The sequence below is a fragment of the Varroa jacobsoni genome, unplaced genomic scaffold (genome assembly GCF_002532875.2).
Source record: "Varroa jacobsoni isolate VJ856 unplaced genomic scaffold, vjacob_1.0 scaffold_123, whole genome shotgun sequence".
NCBI lineage: Eukaryota > Metazoa > Arthropoda > Arachnida > Mesostigmata > Varroidae > Varroa > Varroa jacobsoni.
The window spans coordinates 631843-645724 of NW_019213025.1; the positions used below are offsets into that span (position 1 = coordinate 631843).

The following is a 13882-nucleotide window of genomic DNA, read 5'->3' on the forward strand; positions in this document are numbered from 1 at the left end:
CCCCTCGAAAGGCTATCATTTACTAGCTTTTGATATACTTGCTATCAAGTGTAAAACAATTAAGCATGTGTATAGATTTCAAGTGGGACGCATAAGGTTCCCTAAGGACAAGACTGCTACCAACAAACTGAGAAGGCGTTTTTAAGCCTTTGTTCATGCGAAACGTTTGCGATCGGCCTACGAGCCTACAACTACAACAACAATAACAACAATAAATGAACATTGTTCTCAGGCCCATTAAGGCTAGCTAATGTTTTCCCTTGTCGTTGTCATGTCTGCTACTAGGCCAAGCAGGTCAGTCAGTCGCCAGAATCTCAGAAACTAGAATTCTGTTTACAACTGTGGACTGTTAACCAAAACTTGAACCAGCCAGGGACGCAAGTTGTATTTTCAACGAGAAATGTCCTTGTACATTTCCAATTGCGTGTTGTTCGCTACATCGAAACGCTTGGATGCTCATACATTGTATTATTTAAGTAATCGATGTCTCGGACCTAAAACAGGTGTGGGGCATAACCCAGCGAAATCAAAAATATTATTGATTTAATACTTTAAAGATATCTTTATTCAGCTCGAACCGGTTCGAAGAACGTCTAGAACTTCGGTAGCGGAAAATTAGAGTGACAGGAATTAGAGTGACAGCGTCACTTTAATCATACGCCGCAGGAAAGATCTAGAAAGTGATTGTTAATAGAGAGGATAGCGATCATTAAGCGGTAAGAAAAACGAAAAAAATATTACATCAGCCGTCCAGATTCCTATATGGAGAGACCAAAATACGTGGGCCTGAAATGATTGTTAGGACATATTATAAAAGGAAGAGATTAATTTATATTATTTATCAAAGATAAGCTTTATCTTTCAAGCAAACTGCCTGTTGGACTCTATTCTCTATATCAAATTAGGACGAAATGTCTTCCCAAGATTCGATCTTTGTCTTTTTATAAAGTAGACGATTCAGCTGCTCATGACAACTGATCATAGGAGAACTCAATGTAAAATATAGGTTTTGTTCCTTGGCACTAATAACTATACTATGAAATATATAGTTTTTTTTTCACAACTGTATCAGGGTATTCTAGAGGCCAAGAAGAAGAAATACGCAGATTCTACGTAGTAACTTCCTTTTGTGCTAATGGCAATGAAGACGTTGAATCCGGTGGAACGGGAGAACACAGAGTGATACGATCGTAATATTAGAGCGGAGCAATCCTGCGTAGAACAACAGTTGATCATGACGGTGTGTCGAACTTGCCCCTTTTTCAGAAAAAGTTCGATCGAGTGAGCATTAGTAGCTACGTATTGAAAAATCGAGAAGTACACGTTCACAACTTGCCGCTAAGTTACGTTAGAGATAATTCCTGTCGAACTAAATAGTCTCATTGTAAATGGTCACATATGTTTATATCAACATCCCTTCTATATACACGTACCTAACGAAAAAATAACACGGCATTATGTATATAGGTACTCATATGTATGTAGTATTATACACAGAATAATCTCAAATGTATATCTGATTAATACTGTGATGTCTCGCTCTTGCTCACCATTGCATCACCACAGTTTTTTTTTGTTTTGTTTTTTTCGTTCTTTTTGTGTACTACACTTCAATCTCCACTACAATGTTTCATATCGTAAGCGTGACACGTTCTCCAGCTTTTTTTTTTTCGTCTATTGCTCTTTGTTACAATATATTATATCTGGTAACAAATTTGTGCTTTCTCTTCGTTGTGCCGTTATAGTAGATATATGTATACATATAGATACTGGAGTACAAAATGTCACATTCACGTATAAGTTAATAGATACGGCGATTGATCAGAGCACGCGTATAGGACATAATGTTACACATAGGATTGGCTCGTGGTCTGACGACGTTTGAACTCGGCTGATTTACTAATATTGAATGAATCGGCCAGTTTGAATTCAGCGTTTAATAACAAGTGATACTTGGTCGATGATTTCTATGCATGCATACGCTTTATGAATGAGTATGAATAGTCGCTGTTATTTTTGTCGTTGTTCCTCTGTCTGTTTGTTTTGCCGTCCCTTCGTATTTTGCGAATGCGTATGTGTATAAGTGTGTGCGTGTGTGTGTGTGTGTGTGTGTGTGTGTTTTTGATTCGCGTTCTTCCTATGGTCTTGCAGCGTTTTTCGCCGTTCTCTGAGGGATGCCCGGTGGGTACGTGAGTGGCAGTCGATGTAGTAGTGGCACATGGTACTGTTGATGCTGACAGATGATGATATCGTTCTAATTCTTCTAGATATTGTTTGGAAAAGGCTGATATTTGGGAAATCGGGGGTTACGGGTTCAGAAGCTTCATAAACGTCTTCATGGCTTATACTGTTGCGATGTCCATCTCGTGTTATTCGACAAGACCCGTCACGTGAGGACTCGCTCGGGCTGGTATAATAGTAATAGTATAGTGCGTTCGTTGACATCTTTCTCTTGAGAGTCCCGCTAACAAGGAGTGCTCGGCTTGTCGAGGTCGACTTGTTATATCGCAGATTTGTCAACATCTCTTGCAAGATGAAGTAAAGGTCAAATGACGGATACGATTATGAGGGCTGTTTGTAGAGTCTAGCGGGGACGGCTTTAGCATTGTACATTATACCACCAATCGCAGACACCCTTTTTTTCGCTGAAGATTGTACCAGCTGCGCAAAGGAACGAGTGACGGGCTTTGGTGACCTTGCTGACACCCGTACAGATGTGCCATACCTGTTCATGCAATCGACACGTGTTGTATATATGAATGGGCGTGCATCAGGGCAAAGGATAAAATGATGAACGACGTCGGTATTGCCGAAAGGGCGAAGGGTCGACAGAGACAGTGAAAAATACAATACGTTTATTAGAACCTATGATTTTTGGTAACAGCTATACTATAGGAAAAAAGGACGTCGAACGGATTAGAAAATTATAGGTTCTGCAAAACTGCAAAATTAGATAAACAAATATATTAATATTTAGTTTATTGACGAATGAACATCTTTGAGACCGCATTAAATTAGACTTGTTGTGGAAGACTGCAACGTCCTAGAAACCTTAACATTCTAGATGAAGCTTGCCTGACTCATTATACTTTTGTATAATTTAGAAAACTATGCCGAAATCGAGCGTTAACCTAAACTGATGATGAATTGACTGATATTGTTCAGTATATCTAGTGGTCAGAAAAGGCAGCATAGTCTGATATGTCATCGATCCGAAGCTTATCTAATGTGTAGAAATCTATCAATACCTGACATCCAGCTTCCTTGTCGGCATACATTCCAGCTATTTTTTTGTTCTCACAACTGAAGTTTGTTTCCGGGATTTGCACATAGTCGGGATAATCCACGCCAGGAATACCTAGTAGTTATACGAAATGAGCAGTCGGTGTAACGCAATGCAGGATAATATGCGTGAGGTGTTACGTTAACGTATTGTGATCCTTTAGCTATGGTAATAAATTGATGATTGAATGGCCGCTTGCGGAAATGGTAATGCGATTTCTATAAAATCTGAACGCTGTCGAGTCTCTACGGCCCTCGACATATGTTCAAAAATATCGTTCTTTGTATTGGTGGCCGCTTACGCCGGATCAGGCATTGTTGGTCCAAATTGGAATATTTACTGAAGTGAATCGGACAAAGTACCTTTTCCAGGACTTGATAAGGTGACGAATGTAAATCGCCTCACTTCGACAATTAGTATTGATTTTTTATATCTCCTCTTATCAGAGAGTCTACACCAATGATGCAACAAGAAATACCAGATGGGACAAGCTCTGGAGAACAGTAAGGTTGATTCAGAGGAAACGATCAACTAAAAATGGATTTATTATTATTTTCGTATATATATAGATAAACGCCTCATGTTCGTAAAGGGTTTGTTTTAAACGCGTGTCAGCGATTTTTTGTCACTTTGCTGTTAGTAGATAATATGGACGAAGTCTCAGATTCAGCATGGTCCTGTCGTAATGTTGACGTTAAAATAGATCCGACTCGGATAGCTTGTGGACATGCATAAATTATTTGCTTAATTGGAAATAAAATAGAAAGCAAATAGACACTGACACAGGCCCAAGTATACATAGTAGATTATATAAAATATCACAAAAGTTAATAGAAAATGAGATGCTGGCAACGAGATTAGAAATTCCTTAAAACATAATAATGATTACTAGCAATGAATAGTGAGAAAATTCCGGATCAGTTCAACGAACTAGCCAGAAATAGATACGCACCGTATCCAAGGTACTATAAGAAGTACTTTATTTTATATACGCTGCTGTAGTTATGGGTTAGTATGTATCATCTAAAAATAGACAGATAGAAGAACTTCTATTCTAGTGAAAAAAAAAACAACATCGTCCGTGTTCAAAGTTGATTAAAACTAGTTTCGCATTAAACTTGGCTTTCGCATATTTATAATATTAACTTACATTCAGTAACATTCATAAGAGACAACAATTGCGACCGATGACGTATCTATTACTGGAAATTATATTATAACGGTAAAACAATTATAACCTACTTTTCAGTTAAAAAAAACACTCCATGTAATACAGGCTATTGATGCGGATCAAAGTTACGAAGCTGGCACACGAGGGAGACCTTAAATGATTCAATTAATTCTTCCAGTAGTACTAACTTCACACTTCAATATATCTACATTAGCGGGCTATGTGCATCCAACGTAACGTCCGGGAAACAGACGAGATTGATCTTATTCTAAGCCTGCAACTGGCAAGTACGCAAAGAAGATTATAGGGCGATTACGTAAAACTACAGATTTTCATCATTACGGAAAGCTGTCGCCAAAATTTTCAACTATTCAGACACATCATGGGTCGTTCAACTTAATTACGAAATAATTAATAGTACCAAACAATGCCTAAAGATTAATGGTGCGCTGTATCTAGAACCGTGTTATGTGAGGTACAAATAAAAAGAACTTTGCTCACAGCTTAATATTAATAACAACTCCCGTTAAAAAGGTGAACCCGTTTGCCTAAAGAGTACGAAAAAAACAACAATCAGACGTAGTTTTTGACATTCATTACCTTTTTTGCTCGAACGACGTCTACTTGAAGCTGATCCCGACTTGAACCTTCTGGTTAGAAGCTCCTGCTTGGCACGCTCCTTCTCCTTTTTGCCTCGTGACTTCTTTCCTTCACGAAAGAGAAAAGCGTCGCCCCAGACAGACGATTTTGAGGATGAAGAACTCTGTAACAGAAAGCACGTATAAAAGCGATTTTTTACTGGCACAGTTGAACGCCAGAGTATGTATGCATATACACGCTGGTAACTGCGTTTATAGAGGGAACGAGGTGTGGGGATAAGGAGTAAATCTTGATTTCCTCACGAAATTGCTCGAATTATTATGTCTAGTCAAAAACCGTCTGAAAACCGTTAAGGGCGAAACGCCAGTGCAACTTCTAAGAAAAAGATAAAAAAGACCAAAGAAGGAATAGTCGTGTTCTCAAGCCTGACGAAAATGTACATACGTCCTTATCTCACGTACTTCGTGTCTCTTGAAAACCGACCTGAAGTCGGGAAGCTAAGGCAAGTGTGTTAAAAAAGAGCGTGCTGTCTTGACTTATATCGCTTGAAACAATTTTTCTTCTAGGGTTGCTAATGTATTGGAAATGGGAAGCTGATGCTGTAAGCTTTCCGATGGTGTTACAGCCCTCTCCTACCGCAATATATGGTTAACAACTTCACTTACAGTCTCACATAAATAGTTACTACCTGGAGCTTTTGCAGCCTACATGGGCGACATTTACGCGCAACGTAAGCGTAACGACTCAGACATGAACAAGCATAAAGCAGCTTTACACAATAGTAGCTTTGAATGCGCGCAGTATTTTTATGACGATTTTTTTCACATGTGTTCAAACCCTGGGAAAGGGCAAAAAACGCCCAAGCGAACGAGTAAGCTCGGACAGTATAGAAAGAATGTTTAAATTTAAAAAAATGTCTGAGATATCAGATGGATATGCACCTTAGGAGGTTGGCAGATGCTTCTGGCCGAAGTCGACCAACACAAAGCTTGTATTTCTGATAATCCATGAGAAGTAATGACACCGATAGCGCAACTATTTAGATCCATATCGCAATATTTTGGGGTAGAGCTCTAACACGCATAGGGTTAGCTAAACCTGGTATCGTTCTTTACGTAGTTATCCCGAGTTATCCTCAAGTTGTAACTTGAACGGTTGCACGAACTATTTGTGTCTAATTCTATTGCAACTCCGTTCAATGATTCGAGTTACAATTAAATGAGAAATCAAAAATACTTTCTGAGCAGAAACGTTTTCTAAACATCGTAAGGTCTTCAATGCTCTATTATTTTTCCTTTTACGATAAATCGCATTATTATCTGGTAACCAAATTTAGGTTATTCTATGTGGTGAACTATTGCAGGTATATCGACACAATCAGCTTTCAGTTGATATATGATAGAGCTAAAATGATATATAGATTTACATGCAGGAGTTTACAATGTACTTTTTTCATATATATATATATATCAAGTGTAAGTAAGACCTGAAATCAATTTGTGAAGCGTTTTAAGCTCCTCTCTCAGTCACCAGTGAATTTATTCAGATCCATTACACGATGCATATTCATTGCTTTGCCTAGCGGCAATTCTGATAGTCGAGCTCTCTGCTCCCACTTACTTCCCCGCTGACCCCCTGGCGGCTTCCCCATGGACACCTACAGACGACAATCCCTATTAAGTCTGCCCAACGCTACGTTCGCATGCAACTCGGTCTCGAACTGACACTCAAGGGTAGCTCTCGCTGATCGTTATCTAAACTTGTCTCGTGCTGCTGCTATCGAGCTGCTCGTGGTACGCCATCGGACCATCATCGCCTGGTGAGTCTGACGGCAACTGAAGCAGCGTTCAGCCTGACTCTGCGAAGCTAGCCGGTCTGACGTCGTTACTCCATTTAGCAGCCGGCAATGGATGCGTCGATGCTGCTACAGCGGGGTCTGCTACAAAACAGCTGTGGGTCTCGGAAATACCTAGGCAATTGTAGCGTGGCCCTATTCCGCTGAAGCCGTTACTTTAATTGGAAAGCGTCCAAGAGATGCACGCCGAAGTTGACCTCCGTCTATTTTCCTCTACCAGTTAGCTACTGACTTCGGCAAAGTAAAACGACAATAAAGTCAAGTCGACATCGGCAGCAATGATCGTACCGTTAGCTATAGGTTTCTCGGGCACAAGAGGCACAAAGGGCACAAACACTTTTTTTAAGTCTTTGGAGCGACCATCAGTCCGCCTGCTGGGATACCCACTGGAAAAGCATAGGTCTTCGAACAGCAAGTAAAACCATAGAGAAACTGTGAATTAATTGTTTTGCTTTTAAGAACCTTTTTAACTTTATGGGTTAATAGCTATAAAAAAAAGGTGCAGCAAATATTACAGCGGATTTACAGAAATATTTCCTCTAGCGCTCTGGTAAAATACATACATGCACAAGTTAACCCTTTGTTATCATTCGTACACCTAAACTCGGATCATTAAGTTTAGACTAATTCACTGAAACATGTTGTTGTGTAATGAACTGCTGAACAGAGTCTACATGCGAAAAACTTAGGTAAGCTTTTCAGTTTTTTTATGATCGAAGTACGTTTACCCACTTTGATGATTCGACAATTTGCCACAGCATCTGGGACAGGCTATATCATAGAAGATCAATAGATTTGCTGACTGGAACAGCGAAGACTAGAGAAAAACATAGTAGTCATAATAACAATTATTATTATTATCGTGTATCTCATATACAAGGCGGAAATGTTTGCAAGCTGTACGGCCTATGCTTGATCAAAAAATCATCACGATTGTCCAATTTTATTTAGAATATTCTGTTTAAATGTAGCTCCCGAAAAGGAAGCTATGACGAACTAACGCCTATCGTAATGATTGTGTAGTATGCGCGCGTATCAAGCGTCGTGACTCATCACGGTACTCGATCGCGGGTCGGTCCGCAAAGTTGGCAGTGCACTAGGTGCAGGACACAGGGTCCTGTTAGAGGACTCGTGTTGTTGCTACTGTTTTTTCTACTATGATTGAAGCTGTTAAATGATGTATCGGATTGATTTTTTCAAACTACTTTATTTACTGTTGCTTCGAAAACTACGTCAGGCTTTTTATGTCCTAATCCATAGACAATATTGCACGCGCTAGGCGAACATTAATTCTGTCCATTTTAGTGCTTGTCGACTACGTATAGGGATTTATTTACACATTTATACTGATTATATAGGCTTCGTGAAGCCGTATTATATCATCACCGTTATCAGCTTAATTACTGATAAGCGCCGTCGTTTACATTATTAATATGGTTTATATAATGATATTAACAACGCACAAATTATGTTTGCATAGTTTTCCCTTATAAAATTTGCCTATATAATTTAGTTGCTCACACACACACACACACACACACACACACACACAAGTGAGCCATATATCGAATTTAGTATCGTCCTTTTCTATTTACGTTTCATTATCCAATTTTCATATTATTTTTGCCTTAAGATAATTAGTCGACTAGGAAAACTGTTTACTCATTTGTCTCGCGGTTTTTTTATTTATCGATTCTATTCTACTATTTTTAACACGGTTTTAGCATGCTCACTAGCGTTCTTCCACCACTGTGATACGCCTTCACTCGGCCATTAAACGACGATACTAACAAAAGCTGAACATGGAAACATTGCTTCTTTATGGGTCCTTAGCAAAGATTCGATGTACCCGCTCCATCGCCCCTGAAAAGCCCCACATCACGCACATGGCGAAATTACGGAGAAAATATCTAATTGCTCAAGCACGAAAATCTGAGAGCATCGCGTGTTGTTACTATATGAGTAAACATACAAATAAGGATTCCAGTTCCTGCTAGGTACTTGTCCACAGCTGCCCTGTGCGATTATAATAGCTGCCATTTTTTCTGTCCTGCTCACCTTTTCTTATTATTTTTATTACTACACTATAACGATGATTATCAATATGACTTCGTTAAGTGGATGCTGCCCATTTTATATTTGTGACCAGACAGCACAAAAGGAAGCTACGTGTAAAGCGATAGGATAGAAAAAGGGTCGATGATCGTCAACGATAATAGTCTACCAGGCACGTATCAATTGCGTGGATTCTGTGTGAGTTACAGCCGTTGCCGTAGCATATTATTGGTGGCAATAGTGGTAGCCTGCTATCTTCATCTTTTCGCCGATTCATATAGCATTGTATAGGAAAAGCCACCTAAATTCAGCAAAGATTAGTTTGAAACGCACTTCGTCAATATCCCTTTTTTTTTTTTTTTCTGGGGATTTGCTAAATACTAAAAATGGTAATATATATAAATAATGACTAAAAAAATCGGCGATAAACGAAACTAACTAGCGTTGGCTTCAATCCGTTGTACTTTCTGTCGCCAGGTCAAATAACTGACGAGCCTTTAATAACGTTAATGAGCCAGTACCTTACTGCACTGAATGCATCTGTCTCGTGTTAACGTGACGACTGTATATAGATGCGACGGTTGCAGTCGGTCGCACTATGTAGTTTCAGCGGTGAGACAGGACTGAGGTTTCACACTTGTGACCCCACGTACCTCTGCCCAACGGCGATGGCACCAGCGCCGGGTCAAATTGCCTCAGGCTTCGAAAAGACGATTGCCGCTACGAGGAACGAAGTAGCACCAGCGCAGTCGGCAACTTGAATGGCCAACCTATATCCTAATACAAACGCATAGTCTTCTACTAGACACGTACGTACACGAAGCACGTGACGAGCAATGCTTCGACACATGTGCTGTGAGGTCATGAACACGACGATGGGCTGGGGGACAGCATAGGTAGCGGCTGCGGTGGGTACGCTAACGACGGACGCGAAACAACGGGCGGACAACGACAATAAAATGACAGCGAAGTGAAAGCTCCTAGTAGACAAAACGGGAACAAGTCAAAGGAAACTAGTAGTATTTTTTTTTTTTTTTCGCAGACTGTCTATGTTCTATACTTGATGACAAAGTGATTCCGCGCTCGCTCTGCCATTTCGCCTCTGACCCGATCATTTCTGTATCATATCTTCCTCGGTTGGTCGGTTGATTGACTTTTGTCTGACAGCTAGAACGTTGCCGACGGCTAGGGATTACGATTAGCCAACAGCCGAAATAAGATTAAGTATTGCACACTTACTTACTCGTAAAGAACGAGCGGAAGACAAGATCCTTGATGACTGTTGGCTGACGCCGATAACGCTTAAGGGCGGCGCATGCATTAGAATGATGGTGCTTCACACACACTATAACTCTTTCTTCATATGTTTATCGAACGTCTTTCAGGTGAGACAGGAAGCGAGTTTGGCCAAACACAAACAGAACCGTGAATTAATTTACTCGTCTGGCAAAATTACCATTAAATGTGTACCTGTACCTTAAAATCTGTGAATGTAAGGCTTAATTCCTCGAAAAATTCGATTGTTCGTTTCTGATGGCAGCCATCCACGCCACTCGGTCTCTGCTTTTAAAAAACTGGACCGTTCGGCTTTCCTCAATAGGTAACTAAGCATTATTTTTTTTTTTTTAGGTATTTTGAAAGAGCTTGGCTCGCTGTTGTCCGCGATTCGTCCTCGAGTGTACATATAATCGATAGTTAGTGCTTATCAATTTGTCGTGTCTTAGAGCGTCCATATCGGGCTTTAATAGCACCTGTCATATAGCAAGCGATACGTGTACTCGTGATGTGGATTACTAGTCTTTTTTTCCCGGTTTTCCCTTTCTCTCATGGCTAGATGTGTTTAAGAGGGCATTTATTATATTTGTTCATTTTAAAGGCTGTTCATATAAATCTTCATTCAACAAAGATGTTCTTTGTGATTTATTGGGATAACACTTTTGGTTGAATTTTAAATTAAAACTTTGCATACATGCCTTTTGCTTTATCTGAGAGTCATAAGTGAGGCTGTAGCAATTACTGCGGCGTCGAGGACTTGCATCCCTCTGTACTACTCCTTGTTCTATTAAATGGTGTTTTTTAACGCTACATGCCAGCTTTATGTAGGTATCATGCGACGTAATCTATTCATCCTAGCGTATATGTTTATATGAAAAGAGGCGGTACGTAAAAAACCTTAGGCATCGACATTACGTGCTATGATCCTTATGAACAAATATTTTGAACGTCGTAAACGGCGACGTAACCCTAATGACAGGATGTCGACGATATGTAAGGTGAAAACAATCACAATATTAGTATATTTTTTATCAGGACTATTATGCTATATATATATATATATATATATATATATGCTGTATATTTAGCAACGGGAGCAAACCTGATGTTTATAGTCTGGCATTTGGTATCACAGATCATCATAGCCATCGGTATCACACAAACAAAGACGACTTGACGTTAGACCTTCACTGTGATCTAAAAGCAATGCAATTCGTTAGTCCAGAGAAACAACAGCTGCAGTGTCAGAGCCAGACCGTACAGACACGGCCCATGTCCCGTGGTTAATTTAATGCATATTTCATCGAGATATGGCCACCAGGACTGATCTGATGTGCAAATTCTACTGTATGTGTTACCTTCGCTATAGTCTTAGCAGCCATATGGCAGGAATTGAAGGCAGCTATACGAAAAGTGACAAGCCATCTCAGTTAATTTACGAGCAAATAAGGGCGTTTTTATGAAAGCGATTAAGTATGATCGATCGCGCGCAGTGATCCGACGACGACACTTAATACGTGCTAATGTTGCTATGGAAATAGACGTTCAGTCATTTTATTTAGGAAACAGGACGGAGAGAACGTTGTGACGCATGCCGTTATGTAACTAGCACCGTCTTCTTATCTGATCACTGTAATCTATGTGCAAGGAGCAAAAATAGAAGACAGTCATTCTTGAAAAGCCAAAGTGAGTGAGGATAATCATATGAGACCGCGTTTGGCATAATGAATACTACCTGGATCATCATTGTAACAGGGAGTAAAATAAAGGACAAGTGACGGTTTCTCGCATGTAACTTCCTTTTTACATGTAGCTTTCGATCGTATTCCTTACTGACGCCGGCTATTACCGGCGGAGAGTCCAGGCAGGTAGCTTGCAAAGATAGGTTACAGCGGAACTAAACAACTGTTGCCGAGAGTACCTTTAGCAACAGCATGGAGCAGCAGCGGGTTACCCGGTTCGTTCGTAGCTCAGAAGCCTCTCTGCTCGTCACAAGCTATGCCGGCCTATCTTGGCCTACTGCAGCCTGCTGTTGCCATCGTTGTTGTATTAAGCTTACCGAGCTAATCCTATTTGACCAACATTGGGAGTGCAAGCCTAGCTGGATCGTCGAGAGAGATTTAGCTCAAAGCTGTCGATCGGCCTGCAGGCGGGCCTAAGTCTGTAGCAAAGGCTGCTCTTACAAATGTACAACACGAAGGGGTCCAACGTCAGACCCACGATGTTCGCGAACTTGCACACGTATTATTAGAAATAGGAGACGAAGAATAATTTGCTAGACGGAGTCTTTTGTCTTTGTCGGCTTTTCAGTTAATCGCCACTTTCGCAAAGTAAGAAGATCGTGTTTATGGGTTAATGATAATGATGAAATGACATATGCATTTGAGAACGAAGCAGTGAGGAGCAAGCAGGTGGGCATACTGTGCTTTCCGAGTTCTGTAAGCAATGTATGCGCGGGTTTTTTTAAACTTTCAATTTGAAAGAAGGACGACTGGTCTACTGCAGGTTCGATTATGCATGTTGACTATAAAAGCATTCTGTTTTTCTATGCTAGGCTTGGTTCAAAGGATGGCATCTTTTCAACTGATACGATAAATTGAGAGACTAAACTTCTGGTGAAAAGGTCCAGAAAACATCGCTAATTCACACCCTAGCACCAATACTATGTGTGGTGAAATTCAAGATGAACAGCCATTACTTCTAACTATGAAGCTTATATGTTAGCCTGCTATTAGTCCATTGTTGTATCTGTTATGCCATTTCTAGGAGCATTACATGTTCAAGCATTACGAGACAAATCCTAGCTTGACATGAAAAGAACTACCTATATCTCCCCAGAGTTTAGTTGTTTCTTAAGTAAGATTTTTATCAAAACACATTTGTTGACCAGCTGTCGCGGTGTTGTACGGAGTGACTTCGTGTCGATTAGAAACTCAGTGGTCAAACGAGGACAAAATGCAAAACGCTCATCTTTCTTGGTCCGGTGCAAATCAATGATCCCGTGCATCAGTGTACTCGCACTCGACCCATTCGCGGATCTGTACGTACAGCTACGTTATTTACGGCCATACGCAGACAAGCAAAAGGCAGCTGATTGACATAGGACATAAATTTATTCTACGTACACATTCCCGTAAGTGAAACGGCAACCTTTCTCTGAATCAGACATATAAAACAGGCTCGCTGGCGTTCTGACAGCTACCTTCAGGTCAATAACAACAGATGCAGGATTCACTGCAACTGCACTAAGCGTATCATCGACATTGTCTGTTTGAAATAAACAATGGCTCGTCGCGTCGTTCGTAACTCACCGCTGGCTACTAGCAAATGTATCCTACTTCCGGATTACGTCATATTGGTATCCCTTGTTCTCGATTTAACTTTGACATGATCAGGCTATAGCCGTCCTAAATCAATACTGCCTAACATTTACCACCTTCTTAAATTAAATTAAATTAAAATTTAAAATTCTGTCGAAGACGTCGTTTCTTGGAACTTTCCAATCGAGCCGATCGCTGATTCGTCACTATCACGTTCGACAAACCGCCTATTTCGTCATAGAGAAACAAGCACGATAGCAATGATCTTATACTTAACAAAGTAACAGCTAGGCGAATAAAAATGTTGCTCACGCACTATATAC

At 40.2% G+C, this 13882-nt stretch overlaps 1 protein-coding gene across 2 annotated transcripts in view; it reads right to left on the reverse strand.

The window, feature by feature from the left end:
- Positions 1 to 1455: 1455 nt before the first annotated feature.
- LOC111267260 (uncharacterized) overlaps positions 1456 to 13882 on the reverse strand; it is a 130955-nt gene continuing 118528 nt past the window's right edge. For both annotated transcript variants that reach the window (XM_022845390.2, XM_022845398.2), the window contains exons 5-7: positions 5055 to 5217; positions 3249 to 3358; positions 1456 to 2725 (exon numbers count right to left, since the gene is read on the reverse strand). In XM_022845390.2, the coding sequence (XP_022701125.1) occupies positions 2600 to 2725; positions 3249 to 3358; positions 5055 to 5217 (399 nt within the window). In that variant the 3' untranslated portion in view covers positions 1456 to 2599. The remainder of the gene's footprint in view (positions 2726 to 3248; positions 3359 to 5054; positions 5218 to 13882) is intronic.